The following is a 27,860-nucleotide window of genomic DNA, read 5'->3' as shown; positions in this document are numbered from 1 at the left end:
AGCCCCAAGCCTTGAACGAATATATTAAGCCAGATTTCAGCCAATTATATAAATTTAAAACTAAGGCGTACTTTCCAATAGAGTAAAACGAATATTGAGATAAATCGTCAAGATTGCATTTAAATTATATAGATATGGGCCCAGTTGCTCAAAGCATCGTTAAGTCTTTACGGACCGTTAAATGATATTGGGCCTGTTAAAATCAGCGTTAGCGTTAACATTGGGTTGCTCAAAATAACGCTGGCTTTTAACGGCCAGTTTAACGCCAGTTTCTGCCGTTAACTTTAATTGAGGTTTAAAGCACAATTAAACAGTTAACGCTAGGTTTCAAAATGGCTGCTATAGCTGTTCTGCCATTTAGGAAACCAAAGGAATTTCGACTGTCACATCATCTTGATGAATTAACTAGTGAAGAGTTTATTGCACGTTATCGTTTTTCTAAGAATGGAGTCTCTTTCTTGGAAAATCTTCTTAAGGACGATTTGCAACGGCAAACAAACAGAAACCATGCGCTGACATCATTCCAACAAATCCTCATAACATTGAGATTTTTTGGTACTGGAGCATTTTATTCAGTCATTGGAGACACTCTAGGATTCCACAAATGTACGGTATCTAGAGTTGTTGAAAATGTAACGGATGCCATCATCAAGCACTTGCACGAGTTCGTTGTGTGGCCATCACCAGTGGAGAAGGAAAGAGTTAAACAAGGCTTTTATGCAGTTGCTGGATTCCCGAATGTAATTGGCTGCATAGATGGAATACACATCCGCATTCAGGCATCTCATGATGATGAAGCTTCATATGTCAATCGGAAAGGCTTTCACAGCATAAATGTCCAAGCTGTCTGTGATCATCAAGGTAAACTTAATGCTGTTTTATTCTTTCCATTGCACATATATATATATATATATATATCATCTGAAATGAATAAATAAATGCATTTAGATCATGTGCTTATTTGTTTGTACTTGTAGATTTTTATTTGCAAAATCAGCGTTCATATGAAATGTTTTGTAAGCATTGTTAGCAGTGAGATATCTAAATTAATCAAGTAAAATACTAAGGATATTATAAATTTGTATCTGATTATTTAATATGTAAAATAAGTTTTACATGTACAACTTACCTGTTATTATTTTTCTTTATCAAATGTTTGAACGTTTATTTTTTGGTGCAAGGTTTTAATGGTAATATTAAAAACATGGGAGATAATTTATTGCAGCATTTTAAGAGTCAAAACGGTCGTTAGTTAAAACGGGTTTCGAAAGGGATAAATTATGCCTCATCTTAAATAACTTTAAGGTGTCACACTCAAATACAAAGCCTTCGTGTTCATTTATAGTTTGTGTGTGATACAGGGAAATTTACAAGTGTCAATGCCAGTTGGCCAGGGTCATGCCATGACAGCCACATCTTCAGGACGTCGGGTCTCTGTGCAAAGCTGGAGCGGGAGCATACAAACTTTGCAGATGGTGTGCTGTTAGGAGATAGTGGGTATGTTAAACTTGTTTTAGCTAAATAAAACTTATTGGTGTATATTCAATGGAAACTAGGATAGAATAGTTTTAAGTTATCACAGAAATAAAATTTCATCTAGTGCGGGGCTCGAGTTTGCAACTTGCTTTACCAACTGAGCTGATCTTTCTGACTCACGCACAATTAACGCCTCCTGCAATTTAACTTTGACGCAGACTTCCTGATATTCCTACCTATAACATCTGGCCTCATATAAGTCACCCCAAAGGAAAATTGCGCCCGCTGCGGATCTCGAATCCCTGACAGACACAACAAAATCATAGCAATCTGGCTTACCGCACGGCTGATTCTTTCAAAATACCTCACAATAGTTTTAAACAATACTAATATGGTTTTCATACAATTCAAATGTAACATTCCCATATTAAATCTTATTTTAATGAAATGGACATATGCAAATAGTAATGGTGTCTGTTCAAAAGCACTGAACAAATATAAACTTTCACCACTTTCAGTTACCAATGCAAAGTGTATATGATGACTCCTTTCCTGGCGACGGATTCGGTGGCAAAGGAAAGGTATCAGCAGGCCCAAACCCGGACACGTGCAGTCATTGAAAGAAGCTTTGGGAGACTCAAGCGTAGATTTGCTGTTCTACACTCTGAGGTATTTTTTAATGAAGCAAAGTGGGTAGGACATACACTTTTCAACCAAATTAACATACAGTGAATATGTACATTTGCCATCTAACAATAATACTATGCATTTGTATATTTCCTTTTTTATTGCATTTAAATTACTTTGATTTCTAATTTTTTTAACAGTTGACATTTTTAAAATAATACAAAATATATTTGACCTTTGACCTTGAAGGATGACCTTGACCTTTCACCATTCAAAATGTGCAGCTCCATGAGATACACATGCATGCCAAATATCAAGTTGCTATCTTCAATATTGCAAAAGTTATGACAAAACTTAAAGATTTCTTAAAGTTTTTGACAGACAGACAGACAGAATGACAGACAGACAGACAGGCCAAAAACAATATACCCCTTTTTTAAAGGGGGCATAACAATTAGTAAATGTTCATTACATATTTAACCTAGAAATCATTAAATGTTTCTATATTTAATATGCCCATACCTGTTATATAAACCTGTTATATAATTTCAATATTTGCAGGTTAGATTGAAGCCTGCAAAGATTTGCAAGATAACAACAGCTTGTGTGATACTGCACAATATTTGCATCAAAACTCAATGAGCCTGACATTGGGGATTCTGATGAAAATCAAGACAATAATGATGCAGTATTCAATCTTGCGATGAACGGGAATGGAAGCGGGACACACATACGTGAATACATTGTCAAGAGATATTTCACATAATGGAAAAACATTGTTTCTCAAATTTATGTAAGGACATTAAATATATAGGGTATAATATAACACAATTATTGCTAAAAAACACTTTTTTTATATTCATTTAAAATAATCAATGTTAATCAATTTGTATTCAATAAAGCACTGAGGCAACTAAGTCAATATAACCATTATATTTCGTCCTCGAAAAATTTTCCATTGATGATCTCATCTACAACGTTCTGGTCACGTCTCATTTCCTCTTTCAGCAGCATTCGAATCCTTATATCAAGTAGTTGTTTCTGAAACATAATATTGCATTCTTAAAGACTGGTTCTTAACAAGTAATTAAAACTGAAACTTTATACAAACATAGATTATTTTGATTTTTTATGCATTAACAGTACAGTAAGATAAGTAGTCAGTCTGAACAATTTAACATTAGTTCTTTTGTAGACCTGGTGAATGTTATTGCTTGAATTTTCATATTGTGTATATTTTCTTATACTGTTAATCACTAGTGTATTACAGTAATACTGTTTCATACAGAAAATTCTGTTAACAGTTGTCACTGAATCAATAGCAGTATAATTATTGATCAATACCTTTATCAGTAAATAAAGACTGTTTTAGCAAATGTTTTATTTAAATCTATGATTTGTTATTGCAATTATTGTATGTACTTAGATTCAACATTCTAAGTTAAATAATTTTGCATATTTTCCCTGTGCATAATTATAGAGTTCCATTCTGTTCACATTTGGCTGAGAACTAGGTCAGCCATCAGCTGATTGAACAGATGTATTTAAATATAGGTCAGGAATATTCCCACGCACTTTGTAAACACTGTCTACTCTAGTGGAGAATTTACTGCATTAATTTCAATTTGCTAGTAAAGGCAAAGGTGTACATTTCTAAGAATAACTTACTTTATTTAAATTTTTGTGTTAATTGATAAAAAATATTTAAAACATGTCAGGAGCCATTTTCTCAACAGAGGTAGTATGTAACAGGGTATTCACATACACTAATTATCATTTATTTGAAAGTATGATATTTGAATAATAATATGGAATAAATAATGCCACAATGTTATCACATTCTTACCTCCCGTTCCTGCTTTTCCACCTCCCCTATGAAGTATTGTACCTGCCAGTACTGCAGTTCTTCAGACTTAGTTGCAAACTTCTTTTGCTTCTTTGCTGGACCTTTATTACAACACTCACTGAAGTTAAAAAAATTACATATGCAATAAACACTAGGCTAATTTTAATCTTGAATTAAAATGTTTAATGTATAACACAATTATACTCTGGTTCAAAGTTGTTACTTTACCTTTCTTAAAATAGATTTCTGAGTGAAGTTAACCTTTTTCATGATTGGTTGATTTGTAAACTCGACCGCACGGGTTTTTTAAGATTGTTTATACTTGTTTTTTGTAAGCGTTGAACACCCAGTGTTCAAAAATTTGAATTTTCCAGTTCCACCCTTCCAAATAAAAGTAGTTTTGCGTAAATCATTTTATAGAATAGGTCATTGTGATAAGAGAATTGATCATTTGTTATTGCTTACTAATTTGCTTTGTATCTTTGTTTGTAAAGTGCTTTGCATTTATGACATTGTCTGTTTATTTACATATTTAATATTTGTTTTCAGCTTGAATTGTTATTAACATATTGTATAATGTTTAATGCAAGGAATGCTTGTATTACTGTATGCTTTGAATGCGTTTGCATGAATATTCTACGAATTATAACACGTGACTTATAATTGTCATAAATGAAATTGCATGTATGATCAATTTATATTTTTGATTTACATTACTTCGTGTACGATTTAGTAATTCAATTATGATATTATTTGAATTATTTGAATTAATTTTGCTGTGTTACAAGGCTAATAAAATTTGACTATCATTGAATTTGTTATTTATTGTAGTTATTACTATATATATATATACTTTCTCACCGATTAAAACTTAAGGAAAGAAATTGCAAATTGTATGATGAAGTACATGGAGTTTACAAATATTTTAAATACAGCATTCTTAACAGCATTTGATCATTAAATAGTACGTAATATAATTATCACAAACAAGGGACAAAATTGTCACAAAACCAGGTTTTCATTGTGAAAAAAAATCTGATAAAGGGAGACAACTCAAACTGAACTTTTTAAATGAACAAACAAAATTAACCCCCTTTGTAAGTTTGTTTTAAAATAAATCTATTTTTAGTCGTGGCGACCTTGACATTGGAGATATTGACGTGATTCTTTCGTGCGACACACCGTCCCATGATGGTGAACAAATGTGCCAAATGATTTTAAAATATCATAATGAATGACATAGTTATAGCCCAGACAAGCTCATTTATGGCTATTTTTTACCTTTGAACTCAAAGTGTGACCTTGACCTTGGAGCTATCGACGTAATTATTTCGCGCGACACACCGTCCAATGATGGTGAACAAATGTGCCAAATGATTTTAAAATCTGACAATGAACGACATAGTTATGGCTCGGACAAGCTCATTTATGGCCATTTTTGACCTTTGAACTCAAAGTGTGACCTTGACCTTGGAGATATAGACGTAATTGTTTCGCGCGACACACCGTCCAATGATGGTGAACAAATGTGCCAAATGATTTTAAAATCTGACAATGAACGACATAGTTATGGCCCGGACAAGCTTGTTCCGCCAGCCCGCCAGCCAGCCCGCCAGCCAGCCCGCCAGCCAGCCAGCCCGCCCGCATTCGCCAATCTAATAACCAGTTTTTTCCTTCGGAAAACCTGGTTAATAATAATAGTAAATACTGATAGTAGAAGAAGTGTGGTTGGAGAGGCAGCAACTACTACTTAAGTAACTAGCCATTATATTAGTAACTACTTTTAGTAGCATTAACTACAATTAGTTAAAGTCAAAACTACTAGAAGTGGTAAATTTTATTAGTAAAAGTAAATACTAAAATTAGCAGTAACTTTATTAGTATTTGTGTTATTTTATCAATACTTTATTCTTTCCTTTACTGCTCCATATATAGTTGTATTTGTGTTATTATAATTTTAGAAACATTATTTTATATACCTTGACTGCTCCGTTTGTCCAACTGTTCCCACAGGGGGCGCAACTGTGGTGTTGGACAGAAAGTGACGACCATCTGTAAAAATAAACACAACAACATCAGAATTGTGTGTAACCTCTGCAGCTCACGACGGTGAAAATAAAACTCATACTGTAACCCGCAAGTGGCGCAATGCCATGTGTCTAAGCGAGTGTCATTGTGAGAAATTGGATACTTATTGGACATAATTTCACATGAAATGGTGAGTATTATTGTTGCATTATGATTTGTGAATGTTTGTATGCAGTTTGAAATATCACATCAATAAAGCTTGACTTAATTGTTGGTTTAAACAGAGTTGAACATGGGAAAAACCCTGTTACTATAAATAGCATATATTAAAGCAGACGGCCGTTGACATTTCATTATTTACTTTTTATTAATTGTTTCAATTGGTAGTTTTTAAATGAAATATTAAAAAAAAAAGATTGTTAGAACAAACCAGCTTCATCGCTGTCCAATCCTCCAATAATCCCATTGAACGATGCCGAATCTTTATACATTTCGGCGATCCGAACTTTTCTAACTTTTCACTGGTAACTGCTGCCTTGCTCTCTCTTTTCAAGTTCTGCCATTTATTACTACATTCATCCGCAGTTCTAACTGCAATTCCTTGTGCAGAAATTACTTCAGCAATTTTCGTCCACATATCTTTTTTCATTTTATTATTTACAGTGTTTGAAAATTTATTAGTTAATATTGAAAATGTTTTCTCATCTTTAACCAGCTCTTCCAATTTCAATATTTCTGTATTGCTAAAGTTAATGCTCCTTTTCTTTCTTTTAATTTCAGGTGAAGTCACTGAAGATGCGTCTGCTTGGGATGCCATTTTGGAATTGGATAACAGGAACAGGAAGTGGAAATTTGGAATGGATTGTGTGATTTAACATGGATGTTAAAGTCTTAACGCTGCGTTAATTAACGCTAGCGTTAAAACTTGTTGAGCAACATGAAGTTAACGGCTGATTAAATTACGCTGCGTTAGGGTACTTAGCAGAGGTAAAGCTTAACGGTAATGTTATCTTAACGATGCTATACTCATTAATGACTTCCTAGTATGTGTTTTACTTTACAGGTCATTTAAAGTTTCACGTCATGGATAAACTGTATATATCGTATTGAATATTAAGTACGACGTACAGTTTGTTTGCAAGTCGCGTAACTCACTTAAGGTAGGTTATTAACTTACGGCTCGCGCATACATGTCATGAATCTCTCTCACACTGCTTCTCTCCTATGTGTCTGTCTCTGTCAGTGTCTGTCCGTACATACCAGAGCTACAATAGGGGGTTCTTTATGTCCGGTTTTCTGTACACTTGACACAATGAGGTTCATTCCATAAATAATCGCTCTTACGGGATTAACATATACTAGTGGGGTTAAAAAGATCAAAGAAACATCAAAGGAATAACACCATAATGTGCCTCTTGTTAGAACGTTCGTCCGTCCGCTCGCTCTCTCCGTCCTTTCCTGTCTCTCTCTCTTTTCAAATGTTTTATGCTCGAAAATATATTAACTTATTAAGCAATATTACATAAAACATAATAATCTTAAGGGTAAATATCTTTATATGATCAATAATAACAAACATGGGGTACCTTTTGATAATTGGAACTAATTTGTTTTACTCGCGAAAATTAACTAGCGAACTGCGGGGATTTGGGGGGGGTATAAGCGGTTTATCGAACTCGCATTAAATTTCAGTTGATACATTAGATGTTTTATTTTGATGTTTTGTTCACCAATATCCAACACTGATTGCTCACTAAAATAAAGTTTTTATCGTTAACAGTTTGATGAACAATTGCATTTGTAGTTAAATTCTTGTAGAGTTACGTCTTATTTGTTTAATCAGAAATTAAACAATCAGAAATTAAAATCATTGTTAGTAATTTAGTAAAGCTGTTTTCTTTAAAGCGGTTTTCTGACAATAACAATTGGATACTGTCATTACTGATTGGACTGCGCTTTTCATGTGACCTGGCTCAAATTATAGAATTGTCATTAATCAAGTCAGGGGTTCCGCTGTCGATCGCCATTGGCGCCAAATGGCGCTAAATTTTTATATGTGGCTCCAATTTTTTAAAAGTGGCGAATTTCAAAAAATCGGTAAAATCCTATCCGAAAATGTACTGCGAGTCGAAAGCACGCGACCGAGCATCAGCGGCCAACGTCTGTCAGTTGTAAATATTGATTTACGATGATGTAAGCGACCTACAGTGCAGAGTGCATTAGAAATCACAGAAGCGTGTAAGTGTTACAAACGGTGATTTTACTGCTATTGTCAAGTTTTATGGGGGTTATTATCGGATTAACGGCTCCTTTATGATATTGAGCAATAAGTTAAGTAACACGGGGACAAACTGTCACGACGATCAATAATTATAATGATTATTAGGGCCGCTATTTCTTTGTTAAAATCAAAACCATGGGGCTGGCAAAAGCATTTAATTCCTCCACATCAACAAATAAAAACTTGTTTCAACAGGTATTTGTGAGCATTTCTGTTTAATAGATTCATTATTGTAATGTTCTTGGAAGGATATAAATTGATTAAGATAACAACAATTTCTGAATTAAATATAAAACATTCACTCGATGTACTATATTTCGGATATGTTAAATTCGGACATTTAAAGATAGGGACATTTATGAGTTGGTTTGATGTTGATAGTTTGTAAAAATATGTTTTATGTTATTTCAGGCAACTAGAATGGATTGTGGCAATTATCTGGGCCTTTCTGTCAGGAAAAAGGCGTGAACAACAGTCATTTAATTGAACCTGGAAATCATCCACCACTAACAGAAAACTTGTTAACAACAGAAGCTGATGTATATCATGTCCAAATGAACAAATATAACTGTTAAACAATTTGAAGTGAGATGCTTTATTTTCTGATTCCCTTTCAAATGATGAACATTGGTGTGATTTTATGTTTAAATAATTACTTTCGAAACTTTTATGCAGCATACTGTTTAATACATTGATGTTAACATTATTATATTATTTTGGTTATCCGTGTTGTTTATCAAGTTGAAAAAAATGTTATTTATATGCAAATAAAGCTTATTAAGACTTATAAAGGTATGACTTATGAAGGTACTTATTGTTTTCTTTATGAAATAACATACTTTTTAAAGTGATAATATAGTAAATGAAAATAATGTAGTAAGGTTTCTTAAAATGATTGTTCTTATTAATAAGGTGGAATAACCGACAGTATTCACGCCGCGAAAAAGTGGCGACAACTTTTTTTGGGCCAGTGGAACCCCTGCAAGTGTTTTTTTCTGGTCCCTCGGGATCAATGACTCCAGCACTTTCCTGTTGAGAATTAAATATCGCTTAAGGTGATGATAGGGGCGTGAGAGATGTTGCACCTTCCATTATCGCTCGATTGGTCATTGCCGGCTCAGGTACTACTTACATGTACCCCGGGTACTCTTAATTATACTTACATGTACGTTTTAGTATATTTACCGTACCCGGGAAATTTAACGCTAAATCGGTTGTTGTCGGCTTTTTTCTATTAATTATATATTCACATTTATGTCAATTTTCTGTAAAATGGCCTATATATTATCGGAACACGAACGCAAAAAGCATGTTGATGCAGTTTTTTTAAAGAGAAGTTTGTTTAAGATAATCGGTTGCGCGTTTTACGACATCGAATTTCGGGCGGGAATACAACTCGGGTACAGTCTAATATCGACCGAGTACGATTACGTATATTTACCGTACCTTGGGTACATGTAAGTATACTTAAGAGTACCCGGGGTTCATGTAAGTAGTACCCGAGCCGACAATGATTGTAGACATATACACAATCATGCAGTTACATGATAGCAATAAATAATAACAAAGTCACCCATACTATAAAGGTAAGTGACAAAGCCTATGGTAAAAATGTGAACACATTGAGCGTAATCGCCCTCTCGTGCCAGCAAAAACAACACCTTGACAGGTTGTCATTTTTGACAGTCCTACTTTCACTTTCATTTTGTGATATCAAACTATTAACAATTATGTGGCTGAGAAAAATATCGCCATTGCTTATTTAATATGTGTTCTGCATATTTCTTCAAATAACTTACATCAATACACGATTTTCTTCGTTAATTCAAATATTCCTGACAGGCTACTTCTTTGTTTACATATTTCGCTTACATTTTGACGCGCGTAGGTAGGACCGCATTACCGCTTCCGAAATGTGTATTCATACTATTGCCTTCGAGGTACTTATCCGATGTTTGACGGAAAGGGCCGAAAATGTGCAAGTGTGGGTCAAGTTCCCCACAGGTACTACTTCCCCGTACCCCCAATTTTTTTCAGTACCCACAATTTTTCGTACCCAATTTCTTTCGTACCCAATTTTTTGTGTACTTATTTTTTTATTCTTACCCAATTTTTTTTTGTCGTTTCCATTTTTTCGCATAATTTGTTCGTACCCAAACATGTTGTACCCATTTTTTTCGTACCCACATACATAATTGTGGTGATGGAGATAAACTTAAATTGATGCTTTTATATCCATCCTCTTCAAAATCATCGTCACACCAGTACTGTTAGTACTTTGATTCAAAACGTTATTGGTTGTGTTTTTGCAATGTTGCATAACCGCGTGCTTTCATTCATCTTATGTCTGTATTTTGCTTTTCTTCGAATAGCGTTATATTTTATTCTAAAATGTACAAATTGTTGTCTGTTTGAGTTTGACTTTTCCTATTAAAGTTACTTTTTGCGTTACGGAAGATGCATGTTGCAGTTCTACAATTATTATCAAACCATTCTGGCGCTTTTTGATGCGATTTTTTTATTGTTATTACTGTAATTGTAAAAGCTTTTCCAAATATCCGAACGCTATTTTCGTGTAAATATTGTGTTAGAGTATTAATTTGTTTATTAATATTGATTTCAGTAAAAAAATTGTGCTTAATACTTGTATATTTTCATCTTTTAAATAAATTAAATTCTTGTGATTTGTCATAATCAAATATTATTTGTATTCTCATTGTTTTGTATAATTTTAAATTTTTTGCTGTATGTTATTATCATTTACTGTTAAAAAAACTGAAATAAAGCCCTGAATGATCAGAGCATTCGGTCCAATCAAGTATTTCAAATTTATGAATGACATTCCAATTGTAAGTGTCTTGGTGTATAAGTAAATAATCGATTACGCTAAGGCCACGTGGTAAGGAGAAAGCGTAATTACGTGCTTTATCTTCAAGCACACGGCCGTTAGCTATGATATGGGTGGTTGATTTGCACAGGGAGATTAATGCTCGACTTTGATCTTCATTCATTCGCTTCGGAATGTGTCCAAAATTTAGTTCATTTGAATTTGTATTATCGTTGCTATAATCATCTACATGTTTATTGTATTCTAATAGATATCGAATAAATAGCCAGTTCTTGAATTTAAATCTCCTACAATAAAAGTGTATTCCAAGGTGTTCTATGTTATTCTCAATTTCTTCGAAAAAATCAAAATCTACATCTTTCAATACCATTGAATTCGGTGGTGGAATGAAATTGCAACAAATGTACACATCTTATCAACATTTCACATCATTAACTTTAACAATTGATATCTTATCTTATAAAGAGTTTTAAAACAGAAATACCCCCGGCTTGTCGGACCTTTTGTCACTACATGTATATACATACGATTTATGTCCATAAACATGTGTGCTTTTAAAGTTTTAGATGTTTAAATTTTGCACACTTTTTTGTCGGTCCATCTTTAACTTAATAAAATTATATCGTATTGATTTATATATTCCAGAAAGTCAATATCTATACATGCATTTTTCAGCCGATATGTGTAGTAGATAATTATATTAGTATTATATCCGTCTTAAATCGTGAATTAGTTTGATAAATGTATCAAATGTACATTTGATTCTTCTGTAATACTAGTCTTGACTACATTATCAAACGCTCATATCAGGCTATGAACAAATGATAAGAAATAGCATAATATTAAAGTTAAGCAGGTGAAGGGAATTAAAGTTAAATCTTTTTTTACAATTAATGAAAAGGCGATTAAGGAAAGTGAATTTGAGAAAATATACTCTGCCATTATAAGACAGAATGAAGAAATTTAGACAGGTAACTACTGGAAGTTGCTTTAACCACGTAGATAGTTGAAAGGAAGTTTGAATGAGCAAGTTGGAAATTCGGAATGTCATATATCATTTTTTAAAGAAAGATATCCATATAAAGCGATGCTGAGTTGTGCGAACGTCAAGTGCAATACAACTGAAGTACTTTGTACGCTTACAAACTGTATGGGTTTTTTCACATGTCAAAAGTTTCTTATTAAATCCTCATTGAACTAATTTCGCCTAATATAGTGTTAAAAGCTAAATTTATATCAAGTTCCAAGTAAAGTATGTGTTTGGTATTAAGGTTGGTCATTATATGGAGCTCGAGGTTTCGACAATTATTATTTTGCAATTTGAACACTCGGCAATTCAAGGTTTCCCACCGTCTATTTATAAAAGATAGGAATAACGACATCTATAAAATGCTTGACAATTATTGCGTCAGTCCAGTATCAATGTCCGCGAGTTTAACGCAAGTGGAATACGAAATTAACGAAAAATGAAGGACAGCTGCATTTTGTTATACGTTATTGTAATAATGCATATAGTGATTACTCGTTTCGACAAGGAGAATAAGCCAAGTCTGACAGAAAAGGCGTGGAGTAAAATGTAAGTAAAGTCTTAAATTAATTATTTATAACCATTACTTTTTGGAAACAATTGGTGAGCAGATTTAGATTGTGCACTCTGATAAGGCCATATAATTCAACGTGAAACTGAAAGTTATTAATAAACATTCAATGTTAAGGCCTAGGTCGATAAAACATAAATCAACAGTAGGTGTTATTATATATTACACGCTATATTACATAAGATTTTAATAACACGCGTAGTTGAAGCTAAAATTTATCATAAAAAGTATATGAAATACAGCTTATGCAAATACATAATTATCATATTTGGATAGGTGCCCATTAAGGATGCGCTACCTTAAGCCCGTTTTTGAAACAATAAAGTTTACATGCCGATTTTCGGAATTGTATTTATGATTAAAATTTTACAAATGCATATTCATCCCTAAACACGAACTCTCTTTTTTAATATCAGTAATTTCATATACGATAATGTACATTTGCATAATCCAATACATGTATATAGTTTTGGCACATTTTAGCAGAGACGTAGACGTCTCCGATTTCGGTTTGTTTGTATTTCCTTTTACTAATTGTCATAACTCACTTTAACTATTCAATGATTGATATTCTTGACGATTAGTAAGCGTTTTTATAATTTATTTGTAAATAAATATGAAGGCACACTACATGATGTTACGCGCCACATTTGAATATATGCATCCCGGAAAAAGCAACTTTTTGGAAAACCCCACTTGTCTGCTGGTACAAATAAACATGACCCATTTATAATCCTTTCAAAATCACACACCGTATCAACCGTTATTATTTAAAGGAAGCTTTTATTGGTTGATATAATGGACCAGCGTTGTTTGTACCGGGATGGGTGGGTTTTTCTAGACTCGTGCTTTTCCGGGATCAGTCTATTCTCAAACATGTTATTTCCCTACCTTTAACATAATCTAAGAAAAGAAATTTGAAAATACTTTCGGTGGGATCCCTTTAATGATATATGTAGGAAACCCAACTAGATTTTCACTGTGACGTTTCTAGTTCCGCTACGGTGAGAATCATTTTATGTAGCAACACATAGTAGACCCACTCAACTTCACATGATATACACATATTGGGAGCGTCAACTTTCGATCATTTTGAACCCCATTGATAAAATAGTTATCTTGTAACGCCGATGGCAATATAACATGTTAATATGACTCCTACAGGCCTACCATCCTCTTTTGTGCTATGGCTGGTTTATTTAACTCAAATAATTTATCTATATACTATATTGTATAAAGTCGGCGACAGAGCAAAAAAGAACAATATTATATCGAGTATTCGTCAATTTTAGGATGGCAAAGACACTGTTTTCAAGGGGGGAATTTCTTGCAACATTCGGACATTCAGAAATTAATAATAGTAATAGCAAGCGCAGTCAGTCACTGTAGAGTTGTTGAGAACGAGCAACATTGTATACATATTTATCCCGTGTACTTAAGTCTAACAGACGAACACATCTCAGGCACATGGCTGAAAGCTAACATATGCACTATGTTATTATCATACTTAGTACACTAAGTATACGATTCAATACAAATGGCATATGAAGTACGCAAGAACCGTTATTCTGCACGTAATACATTTTGAGTTAAAGTACTTTGCTGATTGTCTTCCGTATTTTGTGTTTAAAGCATAACTGTTACACTCTGAAAGCTCTTAACACGAAGTTAAGCTCTTATATATCTCGTACGAGCATATAATTTTATAGTAGTTCACATGAGGCGTACGGCGACACACCAAACCAACGAGCAACGAGGACTTGTTATGTTCATATAAAAACCGTCTCTTGCGTTGTTCCCCTTGTCAATATTTGCGTTAAAATGTAGAAAATATTATCATATGTGAAAGTTATCCAGCTATTTTACTTTAGCATCCTAAATTAATATTGTGTAAAATTTCAGTAAGGACACGGACTATTCTGCGTGCAATAGAAAACCAACGAACGCTGACTCAGTCGGAGATGAAACTAGTCTCTGCAAATCACCTGATACACTGAAAAGAAAATTTCATTTACTCCCTCTGGACGTAAAAAAGCAGTGCCGCGTTGCATGGATGTCTGTACGCTTTACTAAAAACACATATCAAATAGCATACGAGTATGTTTATATAAATGCAATAATCGAAATAAACGAACATAAAGGACAACCTTCGAATGAGAGCATTGCTTTTCCTAAGTTTTACAAAAGTGAACGTATTCCTACGATGTTAACATTGCTCACATCACGCCGAACAGAACTGATGCAACATTTACGAAACACGGACAACATTGACTCAGTAACTTTTTACACAATCAATGATTATAGAAGAAATTGTTGTGTCACCCCGTCGGGGAAATCAGCATCGAACACCGCGGTCATAAGGGTCTTCCAGGGAAAAAGCTATTACTTGGAGTTCATTACAACGTATTTAAACAGTATCATTATACTAGTAGTGCTTTTTTGGTTAATAACAAGACATCCAAATCCACAAATTCCGAAAAGCACAAAACAAGACCCAATAGAAAGCTTTACGTGCTCGGTTTTGGATCGTATCTTCCAATTACCGATCAAGGGTTCTAACAAACATTTATATCAAAGCTATTTTTCGCCAAATATTGAAGACACTGTTTGCTGTCCCGTAACACAAGAGACCCAAGGAGCGACAATTAACAACTTCGAGCACGACAAATTTAAAATTGCTAATGTTGATTCAGATTCGCAATCTCAAAATAACAGGTCACCAGGAGATGGAGACTCTTCAAAACCAGAGAACGCAACAAAACTATCTACTGTTGCTAACGTTAAAATGATCAGGGAATGGGACAGATATATATCTTATGGGAAATGTCCCGTTGATTCTCATGATAGCAATGTGTACCCGTCATCATTAGCAAAAAATGGATTTTATTTTAACTTAGAGCATAATCTTAGTGAATGTTTTAGTTGTGGGCATAAAGTGAGTACATGGGAAAAACGTGAATCAGTAAAGGATGCCCACCTTAGGATATCACCGAAATGTGATTTTGCAAATGGAAAAGACACTTTTAATGTTCCTATACACGATGATAAAACAAATGAAGCATCGGAAAATGAGAAAAACAATGGCGCGTGCGGTGGTGAAGAAACTGCCAACATTCAACCAAGAAGAAAAACAGTTGACTCCGATGACAAGCTTAACAAAAATGTTAATCGACATGATAATTCACGGAATGAAACACCACAAGAGGAACTGCATCCTGTCGATGACACTATCATCGGCAATCCTAGACATCCAGATTTTCTCAGCCAAGAAGATCGCATGTCAACATTTCTTAACTGGGCATTTCCCCATGTTGCACCGATAAATCGTCTTGTGGATGCAGGACTTTATCACACAGGTATATTTACAATACAAGAAACGCTTAATTGCATTTGACAATAATTAGATAAACCAAATAAAGCCCTACGTTATACAGCCATCTGGAATGAATATATTGTATTTTATGAACACATATAGGTACATATATGATTTGTCTGTTCAGGTACTGCTGATGAAGTTCGATGCTTCCAGTGTGGTGGTGGCATGCGGAACTGGCAGCCAGGGGACGACCCATGGATGGAGCATGCATACTGGTTTCCACATTGTGAGTTCGTCCGACATCGCAGGGGCCAGGACTTCATCGACATGGTTCGCATGGGAAGATCGTTTGAACGGGGTTTAGATATTGGACCAAGCGAAAGGACACCTCAGGTTAGCAAATAATTCATAAAGAAATCTTTAAAGTAGATAAAACAATTATTTACAATTGTTTGTTGATAATAGTTGTTTATGTGTGTTTACTGTAATCACTTACATATATTTAATAGCTTAATCATACTTAATTATAATCTTGCAACATTAATTAAGCGTTATATCAAAACGTGAATCAAATCTTACATATGTTTCTTTCTCATGTTTGTATTGTATACTGAGATTTATTTGTTTTATGAAACTCTTGCTAAATATACTGGAATTACAAAAGTTATATTTATATATAGCCGTCAGAAGAGGAACAATATATTGAAGTGCAGACATTTTCCAGACAAAGAGCCAATCTTAGAGCTCCCACAGCTGACACCGCCATTTCCGAGTTGCATGATACCTCGATGGTTGACTCGGTCGCAGACATGGGCTTCAATAAAGATCACGTACTTCTCGCTCTTGGTCAGATTCGAAGAGCACATCCTGAAGGTACCACTAATATAAGCTATATATGTTGCGGGAATATAATAAAAAGTTGTCTGCATAGTTTCCAGTAATTTTACTTCCATTTATTTCGAATGCAAAGATTAATCACTTAACACTGAAACACGGTAATTTATATTATACTGACACAATAATGAGAAGTTTCACATAAATGTATTTCAACGGATATAGAATTTTTCTTGCGACGGGAAATTTATATGTTTTCATTTCTATTGTTAACAATTATCCATTGAACAATCGTATCTATGTTCTCTTTAAATCATCGTCACAGGACATAGAATTGAAACCGAAGAATTGATAGAATACCTTCTGGCCAATCCGCAACCAAAACCATATCAGACTACGTCAGAGAGGTCAGCAATTGACGGTAAAGCAGCAGAGCATAAAAAGCGAAAGCAGAATAAGAAGAAATCAAAAGAAATACCGGACGCTGTTACATGCCCGGAAAATACCGGTTTGTAAAACAATAACAATAAACATATTTGCAGTGTTTGAGTGTTGTATTTTTGTATTGTAGCCTTCACTAAACATCTTTACCATTTTGATTTGTCAGTTTGAAAATTAATTTTTGGATCGGTAGACTAATAGTACTGGTCCTTTAAAGAATAACATTAAAAATCAATACATCGTGTTCTTACATCAAATTCACAATACGATTCGACGTAGTTGTACCTGCATGTGAAAGCACGTGAATCCTATTTCTATGTATACTTAAACTTATACTAAATGTTTGCCTTATCTTTTTTAGAGATTAGTGTTATTCTGGATGAAAATGAGAAATTGAAACAGCAGTTGATGTGCAAGGTTTGCATGGACAGTGACGCATGCGTGGTATTCCAACCGTGTGGTCACATGGTCACGTGTGTGAAATGCGCAAGCAAACTAAGAAAATGCGCTATCTGCAGAAGAAAAATTGAAGGAAATATTAGAATCTACTTGGGTTAATTTTCTTTGTTAATATATGTTTGTGTCAATTGTTAATATAAAACTGAAAATACTTAATTACCATTAGTCGAAAGCAATGTTTATTTATTTTATTATTTACTTGATTAACTTGAATAAAGTAGCTTTACATATAATGTATATACGGTAAATACAACCCCTCGAGGCAGCTATAATACGTGTATAGTACATGCATAAGTGCTTTTTTGCAGTACAATTTTCGTCGTGTTTATCTTAAAATGATTTTATGTACATTTGTATTTATTTATTTTACTGTATAGTCGTTTAAATACATTTACATATTTACATTTGAATAATATTTATGGCATCTACTTTCAATTTACTTGTTTGCAGTTTGCTTTTTGAGACTGATGTTTATCTTTCTATATTTGTTGATCATGTTATATTATACACATATAACTTTACTGGTGATATTAGTAGTAGTTGTGTACATTACTTTGCCATAGTGATGATAAAAATTAGTACCGCTAGTCACCTTTATACATAAAACGTAACTGGATCACTCATTACCAGTATGTATGTTATAAATATCAATCTCATTCATAACCATCGCATTACATTCATCTTTGTATTTGGCTCGGAAGTAGTCCCTCACGAGTCATGAGGTTTTAAGTCCCATAATCAAAACATTAAAACTGTCAACATCCATTAAACTTTCAGTATGAGAATATTAAAAGTGTTGTGTTTCCAGACTAAGACAACAATAAATGTAAATGGACTTGAATGGTGGAGACTCTGAAACATGATGATTTTACAAACCTACGATTTCATTGTTTAACTTTAGCAACAAAAATTTATTAGACCCGTCATTAGCTGGATGTTCGTGATTCAAACTGAAGGCATTCCATGTGTACTATGACGAGTGAAAAGATGTGTAGGTTATCTTTAACACCTGAGAAAGTGAAATATGGCCTCCTGAATGTCATTCCAGTGCAGATCAGGTTAAGGATGTCGTTTGTTAATTTTATTTATTTAAGATGTTTTTAAAAATATGTGTTTCAGAAATCAAATTCTCTAGATAAATGTAAGATGTTTGTTATATGCATTGAGACATACATATTTGATACCATGTTAAGGTTCATGTAGAGGCTTCATTTTGAAAAATGTGGGACCCCTAGTATTGAACTCAAATTTGACTAAAGGAAGAGTGCCACATAGAAAATGTATACATATATGCTTTAAAGGACGTTTTTCCTTCAAACTGCTACCAATTTTGTACATCAACGTATCATAACATCCACAAAATCATTCAAAATACAAAGCGATTTTAACACTAAAATATACATTATTTTCAAAAATCTGAATCATGTTTATTCCACGTATTTCGGCGGAAAATTATATAACTAGTGAATAATATCGACATTGACGAGGGCAAGTTACGCTTAAATAGTAAAAAAAGTTTACATATCTAGAAATATCAAAACTCGAACACATGTCATTTCATCACCATGGGGGCAGCCATTTTTAAATTAATAAAATAAGAAGAAACATGCTAAAAACTCACTCATCGCCTAATTGACATTCCAAACGGTTGACGATGACAAATGCATTGGATTGTAATATTTCCGTTGATGTTTGCAAATTGCACGATCAGACCTCATAAACACTCAAAAGAATAACTATGTAAGAAGCATTTCACCAATGTTTACAATCGTTGTCGAATCACATGTATTATATTATTGCGCATAAAATAGTACGCTTACAGACTGACAGAAAGATCGATACGTAACTCCGTTAAATTTATCACGGTATACTATTCTATTGATAATATATAATAATACATCGCTTTAACAATCTAAAAGTAGAAATAATTCTTTTAAACGGAGTTTTTAATAACGAAAGTGAAAACAACGGAAGTTGGGTGGGTATTCTGTGAGATGCACTTCGGCTCCAGAAAAGCAATTCAAATAAACTAAAAAATACGTGTGGGGGACAATTTTCAGCTGGAAAATATTTGAAATAGGGTAAGAGATGATATCTCTACGTGGTCATTGCTGTTATTTAGTGCGATCTCTTGCTGATTAATGTTAATAGTTGTTTTACTAGTTGCCACCCAACTGTCAAAATAAGTATGCGTTTTGTCAGGTATGTGTATACACATACCCGGTTTTCTCACCACTGCACGTGGTTTCGACCGATTTGTTTTGCACGTTTTTTCTACGGATTACAGCGAAGGTCACGCTTTCAAAATGGGTAGAAGGAATCGAAATATAAAATCAATTGTTTTGCCAATTTCTTTATATTCCTTTACAATTTTATATGTCGTCTGCTATCTAATTTAATTTGAGATGGTTTAAATTTGCAATTTGGTTGAGAGGTAAATAACAATATTGTTAAGCCTTTGAAATAGAATTGTGACTCTTATTATCCACCATACCTGGATTTTTAAAAAGTAGTTACGTTTTAGTTATTTTAAGAACTTTGTTTAGGATATTTATCCAAAAAAGGCAGTTGAATAAAAACTCATTTGTTGTTTTATGACAATAATTTTCTGTGAAATGTTGCTAACTTGACCTTGTATATGTATATAGCTTTGTATTTATTCAACTTAAGGTAGTGCATATCCTTCCTAACTTTAGATTGAGATTTTGTAAATTAGTGTAAAAATGTATCGGTTTTAAACCAAAATATGAATAAAGCACAGAAATATTGAATTTCAAAAATGTGTTTATGTTATTCTATTCGTCTTAAGCTTTAAAATGATATATAGTTTGACCATATTGTACCACATTCAATGAAGAAAAACCACAGCGAAGTTTTAATGAATTTTATCCCCCCCCCCCCCCCATGAACCTTAAGCGTCCACTTGATTTTTAGAAACCAAGAATCCAGACGGGAATAAAAAATAATAATCTATAAAAAAAATCGTTACAGTGTTTACTTGTCCCGTAACTGATTTTTGTATATATACATGTATTTGCATTCCTGTGCATATTTAATATCACGAGGTCTATTTTCAATGCGGTCAATATTTATGTTAAAGTATTAGAAAATTTAACCATAAGAATTTAATGAACCTGACGTCATTTACAAACGCGCATTAAGAGCAACTTATTATTTACTTACCGAAGTATTATGAGGTTTTGTAAGTCAATGTCTTTTTATTACTCATATGTTCACAGCCAATTTCCAATGTATTTTTTTGAATTGCCTTTAATCGTGGCATAACTTTTTTATTAATTAACTGAACCAGCAAACAGACTGATATATTTTTACGCCAATGATTGCAAGGTTATTCGTTTAGTCCGGTTCCAGGGTGCAGAATCAACGCGGTTTTAATTAAGGGTTTTACACACGGGCTGGACACAATTTAAACACACCGCTAAGAGTTTTATTGTTGCAAATACCTAAATTTATTGAAATTCATTTGCAAAAATCGTAAGTGCATAATAGACAGTTTGTCTTGCGGTTTGTGCCGATATCTTAAGGTAAAAAAATACATCCTTGAATACGTCTAAAATCGGTGACAAAATTTCACGTTGCGTAAGGCATAACCGTATTAATGAATGCAGTACACATATAAATTTGAACAAGAACACATGCGTATTAAATAAAGAAAAATTGTTTTAAAAAGTTAATCGAAAAAAAAGCACCACTTACCGGTTCCTACAAAGTCACGTGATTCTGCACCCTGGGTACACTAAAACGGCGAGTGATCTTAATCTAGAACTTGTTCACAGACTGACAAATTCCAAATGTGTAACAAGATCATAGAATAAAAAACAAAAGCGTACGGTATACTAATTAATACATTAACGTACTAACGCTACGGTCCATAATTTTTCGAAAAAGCCGTTCCACGAAAGTGAAAAAACGTTTTAATTAAGACATACATATTTAAACGTTTGTTACAAAACAAGAAACGATGGAATAATATTAAATGTTACGAAAGTTTACGTTAAAGTTACAAAAAACAAGTGGACGCCGATCGAGCAACGAGAGAAGAAACTAAACAAAAGTGCATTCTACATTTATATATAACATTGACAATTCAATGTGTACATATCGTTTTATTTCAACAAAAACATTCAAACTTGCCCCCCCCCCCACCGCTCTCTTTTACTAAGCGGGATAATATAGTTAAAATAATGTAACAATACCAAAACAAAACAGCTATTTGATGCAATCGTCAGTGAACAAAGCATATACCACCATAAAACTTAGTTTTCAGCATTATGCAATGACAATGTCATGTTATATTGTTGAGATACTTCTTCAAGGCTACAGGGATGGGCAATTGGACGACCAGAGTAGATCGCCACTTACAAGAAGACAAAATCTGCAAGCGACACAATTTTGTTAGACTGTCCACACACAACGAACGCTTCGACATTTCGTCCCTGCACATCTTGTACAACTTCCGCTGAATGGCGTTAGAAGGTTTGCCATCAATCTTGTATTTTAATGAACTAGAAATTGACCTCTGCAACATGCTGTCCAGTAGCGTTGTCAGAACCTCAGATACATACTCTGTAATTGACACCTCGTCGTGTTTAGAAAGTTTCTCAAATTTGTCACAGTTCACTAGTATTTCTTCAACAAATGTATTCAGCGGGAATATCCCGGTCGTTTCAACGTTCGGGTCAGAGCCATTCTGAATAAGAAGTCGGAAAGTCGTTATACTGCGTTCATCCAATCCGAGGGAAATGCAAATTTTCATAAATGCGTGTAAAGCGTTTCCGTGTAAACGCGTGTCTTCTATGGGACCAATGACATTTGGCTCCGCTCCGTGTCTAAGCAAAGTTTCGGTCGCCTTGGTAACAAAACGTCTAACGGACGTAGTATCTTCGTCAAAGTGACGTATCAAATTTAGGACATTTCCATACAGACAGTGCAGTGAGGAAGGAAATGCCGATCTACCAAAGGCTGTTTGAATGTTGAATGCTTCGTATCTAGTTTCGTACTCGACTTCATTAAAGTTGGGATCCACTTGAGCGTTTAGGAGAACGACCATACACGCGGTCATATATGTCGAAGATTGGCCGAAGTTGGATGCAGGGATATGACTTATAAGACTGTACAGAGGGTAGGTTCTAAACGGAATGGTTGACAGCGGATTTTGGCGATGTTTCAGTAACACGGATGTAACAGTCAGTAGCGACTCGTACCATTCTTTCTTAAATGACATGCTATATGAGTAAAGCACGTGGTACAGATTCATGCCACTAAACAGAGTGGATAGGTTGGGCCGGCAGCTGAGTAGCACATCCAAACACTCGGCATTGGCCAGTTTCAAGGCCGTACCGACGGCGTCCTTAACTTCATCGGTTGCCGGATTCTGCTTTAGAAGTAGCCTCAGGGCGCTTGGAGAATTGCACGAACACGCACCGGAAAGGTAATTATTAGCGTCCAAACCAAAGCGTGTTTTCACGGAAGAGAAGTCAAGTATGGTTTTCACGCACCCTACGTGACCGCACTCAGCTGCAATATCTAATGACGTCACGCTGCTAGTTCCATTGACGGATACAAACGGTACTTCAGTGGGAGGTTTAAGCCATTTGAATTTGGTCTTTTTTGTTAGAAAAATCGCCGGGTCGTTCTTGCAAAAGCATCGCCGTTATCGACCTGTTCCCCAGATTCGCTGCAACGTGGAGGTAAGAATGAAGCTTCGGTTCGTGCGGGGCTTTGAAAAGACCGAGTGCAAACAGCATGCCCTCCGCTTCGACGTTGTTTGCGAGAATGGTGTGGTGAAGCATGTCGTACCCATTTTCATCCACCCACGACAACAGAGCGGCGCGTTCACATTTCTCGAGGCATTGTCGCAAAGCCGATACGTCTTCCGTGCTGGTAATCTTTTTGTAGAGTGCCTCTTTTAACAATTGGATTTTTGAATTTGAAGACATTATGTATTACCATGTGTATTACCATGTTTTTCCTTAAGGTTCTACCGCAACATTAATATTTGAACGGCCCACAGTGACACATCGACAAAATGTTTACATCCCGCGTACATCTAAATATTTCTTTCCTCTTAACATATTAAATGAGCGTTGTCAATCGAACACGTATCAAAGAAATTGATCTCAGTTCTACTGATCATTCCAGCATACAGTAAAGTACACACAAAAAAGCAGCAAAGGTACATGTACCGATATATTAGTGTATGTTGTCCTTCAAGGGTCAAAGCGTCGTTAGCAGCAGTCGGCCTTTCGTGCATATTTTTATCAGTTAAATGATTTAAAGTACACCATGTGCGGATTGTAATATTTATCACTCAGTATTATAAGCTAGTAGTATCTAATCATGCAATAATAACAACGTATCCGCACGATATAGATTATTAAAATCCAAACAAAATGGTTTGTTTACAATAATTCAGTTTACACACTCTGTGTTAAACAGGCGATTTAATTTTCAGTATTCCTTAATGAGCGTTCGGTATTGAAAAGCTTAGAAATAGTGTTGTTAACACCTATGTTTTTAAATGGGTATTTCGACGGAGATTCCCAAGTATTTGATCGCATATGATTAACAACCCTGAAAGTGCAAAAATATATGTCGAAATCGTTAAGACAAATATATAACCTTTAATAACGTGTATTTTCAAAAGCATTACTCTTTTTAGTAAATAGTGCGTCTTTACACAAACAGTTCCCTATCAAATAGTTGGTTAAATTTATTTTTATAAAACAATGCCAAACACCAAAAAACAACCAACGATCTATCAAGTATATGTTCATTGATAAACCTTTGCATTAACCAAATAAAACAGAAGACAACGGTGGTATTGGTAAGCCCTGATTCCCCGTACACTGGTCACATACGTAGCTATTCCGTCTTATGTACGACACGAGTTTACCCCACAGCGCCATTCGACGGGCCCGGAAATGGGATCTCATAGAAAACTCTTGGTTGCTCATGTACATATACTGTTGTGAGTCGATGTCAAACTGGGACCAATCTTCCTGAGACGGCATAAAGTTAGCGGCCGATGCCGGTGTGTTTGGATTGCTAAAAATAAATAATACACTCATTATTATTTTTGTTATTATTTTAGTAGAAGTAGTACCTCAGTAGAAGAAGAAGAAGCAACAGTCGCAGCAACAACCACAGCAGAAGCAGCAGTAGTAGAAGTAAGCAGCAGTAGTAGTATAAGTAGTAGCAGTAGAAGTAGTAGTAGTAGTAGTTGTTGTTGTTGTTGTAGATGATAATGATGATGATGTTGTTGTTTGTGGTGGTGGTGGTTTCAAGAGTGGGTCAAGAGATGGAACTTCACTAACCCCGTCTTGGCAAAGTTTGTCCACATGGTCATGATTGCTTTGGAGATCATGATGTCGTCGGGTGTAGTGTTATCCAACCTGTAAGTTTCGTATACCGGGATTCCGAACACGTACCTCAATTCGTCGGCGTGGTTCGGCCCTAAAGATAAAAACATGGAAATTATGCATACCGAGTACTAGATGTCACTAGATGTCCTTACAGATATCATGGTCTCTGTTGATCATTAAAACAAGACAGTTGTTGAGAGTGTTAATGGGTTTTACAGTTAAATGAACGCATATGAACGGCAATGCGATGCTCTGTGCCCGCCTAGCGACTAGGAGTCCCGCATTCGATCCCGCTGTGGGGGCGTGTTTTTTTTAGCAAATACTGGTTCTATCCAGGAAACGAACTTATTAAGTGTCTAAGTAAGCCGTCGGCTTTTCATGCAATCGGACTAAATGGAATAGGTATAACAGGACTGTTTAATTAGACAATGATTTAGTGGTAAAAAGGTCGTAACAAACCCTTGACCCATGTCGGCGTGGGTATAGGGACTGGAATGACACGGCTGGGGTCTGTAAAGGAGTGTACTTATATTAAAACGTATACAAATCTTACATATAGCATATTTATATACTAGTAAATGGCTTAATAGACTTCGTATGTGCATCTTCTATGCTGTTTTGAATCACATTAATCACGTATTGTTCGCACAAAATGTCGCGTATAAATAAATGACAGATCACCATTTACGTTTGAAGAATGAGAAATTTGCAACAATGATCACTGAAACTTTAAATTATTACCGGTATTTCGGAATACATACAAAATGATTCAGATCAAAGGTAGTGTGTAATGTGAACTTTCGTATTAACTTCTTACATCATTCTGAAAACAAATGCGTCAAATGTTAAGGGTATGTTGTTCGGCGTGTAATTGAAGTCACGAGCTCTTCAATTATCGTTTAATTTTTTTTACTTTAAAATCTGTTTATACATATGGACTACCTTTGATCCATGTAGATTTCAGGAAAGAATGGCTGCTGGGAACGACGCCGAACTCGTACATGTACGTTGATGCGCGCGCAGCTTTGATTTCCATGTGACCAACTAAAGACAAGATGGCAGGGTAGAAGAACGTGAAATCATTGGTAAAATCTATTAGTGCTTTAGTGTTGACGTCTGGTTCATCATTATGTTCCCAATCAATATATGCAAAGCTTACCAACTTCCTTAAAACGTCAACTGTTGCATTATTCTTGATCCCAAATAGGTTTTGCAATGCGTAAGAGACAGCGGTCTTTGTAAAAGTCTCCCTGGATAAAGTGAAGTTGTTGAAATCCGTGATATCCAAAATATTCGGCCACACACCAACAATATAGGATGCTGCCTCGTAGCTATTTACTCCAGTCATGTAATCTAGAGACGCGAAGAAGTCACGCGACTCGCTAGATTTTGAGTCGTTCCCAAATATGATATTGTGGGGAGCATTCGCAAGGAAATCGCCATCAACTACGGGATGTAATATTTTTGTAACGGCATTTGATGTCGTACTGATTTGCAACTGTTTAGCTGGCAGTGCGCGCAAACAGGTGTAGACGTTTATTGCGTTGACATCACATCCGATCATTGAGATAAACGGTTGTATGTCGGTATCCTGTTCGGTATTTACCGACCAGTATGCTAACGCAGTGCCACTCTCTGCAATGACGCGTCTGAATAGGCCCCTGTTGCCGGGATACAATGCTTGAAGTGAAACTGAGGCTGCTCCGGCAGATTCACCGAACAGCGTCACAAGATGACGGTCTCCACCGAAAGCCTCGATATTGTCGTGAACCCATTTTATAGCCAAATGCTGGTCCCATAGACCAAGGTTTCCGGGAATTCGCCCATCGCGTGTTCGCAGGAATCCTAATGCACCGACACGGTAGTTGATCGTCACAACTATCACTTGACCAAACGCGCTAAGCCCTTCTGCGGGGTATGGAAGGCTACCTCCTTCGAGAAAGCCGCCTCCGTAGATCCACACCATCACCGGGAGCGATCGCGGTCTTTGAAACGCTTGAGGAACATATACATTGAGCATCAAGCAGTCCTCCGAGAACGCCAAACCCAAGTTCCGGTACGCCTCCTCGCTCGCGCGAAGACCTTGAATACACCCAACAGGCGGCTGTGTTGCGTCAAACGTTTCGTTGAAGGGCGCCTTTGGGATGGGCTTCCGAAATCTGTTCGCACCGCCGGTAGATTCCCCGTACGGTATACCTAGAAATTTAGCGAATGTAAATGAAGTGTTGTTTATTGTTACCGTCTCTTCTACGCCGGAAATGTTCCCTACGTTTGTGTGAACCGTTATTCCGTTAACAACGTTCAAGGACACGGCACACAATACAATGTAGTTACACATTAGCATGTTGTTCGGTATGACACTAAAATGAATGAATGGTGGTTCGAAGGTTATCAGTTGTGTTCCATTTATTGAGTACTAGATAAAGGCTATTGGGAATTTAATCAAAATTCATGCGGTTAAAGGCATCTGCTCAAATCGGCCCTAAATTTTCAAAACATGTTTTGTGTTTTCGATTGTATGTAATGTTCAGCAATTTAGCACAGGAAGGCACTTCCACAGAACTATTTTATTTTTAGGCTGTTATGAATGACCAACTGTGGAAAAACAATAACCGTTTTTAACAGTTTAAGACCTCGAACAAAACGTAAGGACTTCGTGTGATACTTAATAACATCTAAATGCGGATGTAAATCTTCCTGTTACTATTATTGTCATCTTAT

General features: G+C 35.2%; 4 protein-coding genes and 1 pseudogene across 5 annotated transcripts; 2 read left to right on the top strand and 3 right to left on the bottom strand.

Moving 5' to 3' along the window:
* The first annotated feature begins 81 nt into the window (after window positions 1-81).
* Window positions 82-3,963, top strand: LOC127854072 (putative nuclease HARBI1). 2 transcript variants are annotated; one of them, XM_052389011.1, is made up of 4 exons: window positions 82-861; window positions 1,362-1,497; window positions 1,995-2,145; window positions 2,665-3,963. In XM_052389011.1, the coding sequence occupies exons 1-4, from the start codon at window positions 333-335 to the stop codon at window positions 2,743-2,745; spliced, it is 897 nt and encodes a 298-aa protein (XP_052244971.1). In that variant the 5' UTR covers window positions 82-332; the 3' UTR covers window positions 2,746-3,963. The 2 variants fall into 2 exon arrangements, 1 of the variants encoding a protein (XP_052244971.1); XR_008036906.1 differs by lacking the exon at window positions 82-861 and adding an exon at window positions 1,022-1,054.
* Window positions 2,888-6,820, bottom strand: LOC127854074 (uncharacterized). The gene is made up of 4 exons (XM_052389012.1): window positions 6,408-6,820; window positions 5,929-6,001; window positions 3,950-4,067; window positions 2,888-3,144 (listed from the first exon to the last, which is right to left on the bottom strand). Exons 1-4 carry the CDS (start codon window positions 6,466-6,468, stop codon window positions 3,034-3,036), a joined length of 363 nt encoding a protein of 120 aa, XP_052244972.1. The 5' UTR covers window positions 6,469-6,820; the 3' UTR covers window positions 2,888-3,033.
* Window positions 6,821-12,534: 5,714 nt separating this feature from the next.
* Window positions 12,535-20,428, top strand: LOC127854069 (baculoviral IAP repeat-containing protein 2-like). Its single transcript, XM_052389008.1, has 6 exons — window positions 12,535-12,682; window positions 14,607-16,060; window positions 16,205-16,413; window positions 16,701-16,893; window positions 17,180-17,362; window positions 17,657-20,428. The coding sequence occupies exons 1-6, from the start codon at window positions 12,573-12,575 to the stop codon at window positions 17,851-17,853; spliced, it is 2,346 nt and encodes a 781-aa protein (XP_052244968.1). The 5' UTR covers window positions 12,535-12,572; the 3' UTR covers window positions 17,854-20,428.
* Window positions 20,429-21,941: 1,513 nt separating this feature from the next.
* LOC127853648 (uncharacterized) lies at window positions 21,942-24,337 on the bottom strand (annotated as a pseudogene).
* Window positions 24,338-24,472: 135 nt separating this feature from the next.
* On the bottom strand, window positions 24,473-27,520 carry LOC127853647 (cholinesterase 1-like). The gene is made up of 4 exons (XM_052388335.1): window positions 26,082-27,520; window positions 25,599-25,649; window positions 25,092-25,230; window positions 24,473-24,822 (listed from the first exon to the last, which is right to left on the bottom strand). Exons 1-4 carry the CDS (start codon window positions 27,481-27,483, stop codon window positions 24,567-24,569), a joined length of 1,848 nt encoding a protein of 615 aa, XP_052244295.1. The 5' UTR covers window positions 27,484-27,520; the 3' UTR covers window positions 24,473-24,566.
* Window positions 27,521-27,860: the final 340 nt, after the last annotated feature.

The sequence above is a fragment of the Dreissena polymorpha genome, chromosome 12, assembly GCF_020536995.1.
Source record: "Dreissena polymorpha isolate Duluth1 chromosome 12, UMN_Dpol_1.0, whole genome shotgun sequence".
In the NCBI taxonomy this organism is placed as follows: Eukaryota; Metazoa; Mollusca; class Bivalvia; order Myida; family Dreissenidae; genus Dreissena; species Dreissena polymorpha.
This window is presented reverse-complemented; position numbering and strand designations above follow the sequence as displayed.

What these genes read in the sequence shown, in the direction of transcription:
- LOC127854072 (XM_052389011.1), top strand. Translation starts at nt 333, where the DNA reads ATGGCTGCTATAGCTGTTCTGCCATTTAGGAAACCAAAGGAATTTCGA. An exon ending in GTGCTGTTAGGAGATAGTGG is followed by an intron (nt 1,498 to 1,994) that starts GTATGTTAAACT and finishes CACCACTTTCAG; the next exon opens with TTACCAATGCAAAGTGTATA. An exon ending in TTGCTGTTCTACACTCTGAG is followed by an intron (nt 2,146 to 2,664) that starts GTATTTTTTAAT and finishes CAATATTTGCAG; the next exon opens with GTTAGATTGAAGCCTGCAAA.
- LOC127854074 (XM_052389012.1), bottom strand. Translation starts at nt 6,468, where the DNA reads ATGTATAAAGATTCGGCATCGTTCAATGGGATTATTGGAGGATTGGAC. An exon ending in ATTGGACAGCGATGAAGCTG is followed by an intron (nt 6,002 to 6,407) that starts GTTTGTTCTAAC and finishes TTATTTTTACAG; the next exon opens with ATGGTCGTCACTTTCTGTCC. An exon ending in TGGAAAAGCAGGAACGGGAG is followed by an intron (nt 3,145 to 3,949) that starts GTAAGAATGTGA and finishes ATTATGTTTCAG; the next exon opens with AAACAACTACTTGATATAAG.
- LOC127854069 (XM_052389008.1), top strand. Translation starts at nt 12,573, where the DNA reads ATGAAGGACAGCTGCATTTTGTTATACGTTATTGTAATAATGCATATA. An exon ending in GAAAAGGCGTGGAGTAAAAT is followed by an intron (nt 12,683 to 14,606) that starts GTAAGTAAAGTC and finishes GTAAAATTTCAG; the next exon opens with TAAGGACACGGACTATTCTG. An exon ending in TGCAGGACTTTATCACACAG is followed by an intron (nt 16,061 to 16,204) that starts GTATATTTACAA and finishes TTGTCTGTTCAG; the next exon opens with GTACTGCTGATGAAGTTCGA.
- LOC127853647 (XM_052388335.1), bottom strand. Translation starts at nt 27,483, where the DNA reads ATGCTAATGTGTAACTACATTGTATTGTGTGCCGTGTCCTTGAACGTT. An exon ending in GAAATCTACATGGATCAAAG is followed by an intron (nt 25,650 to 26,081) that starts GTAGTCCATATG and finishes ACTCCTTTACAG; the next exon opens with ACCCCAGCCGTGTCATTCCA. An exon ending in CACGCCGACATGGGTCAAGG is followed by an intron (nt 25,231 to 25,598) that starts GTTTGTTACGAC and finishes TTTTATCTTTAG; the next exon opens with GGCCGAACCACGCCGACGAA.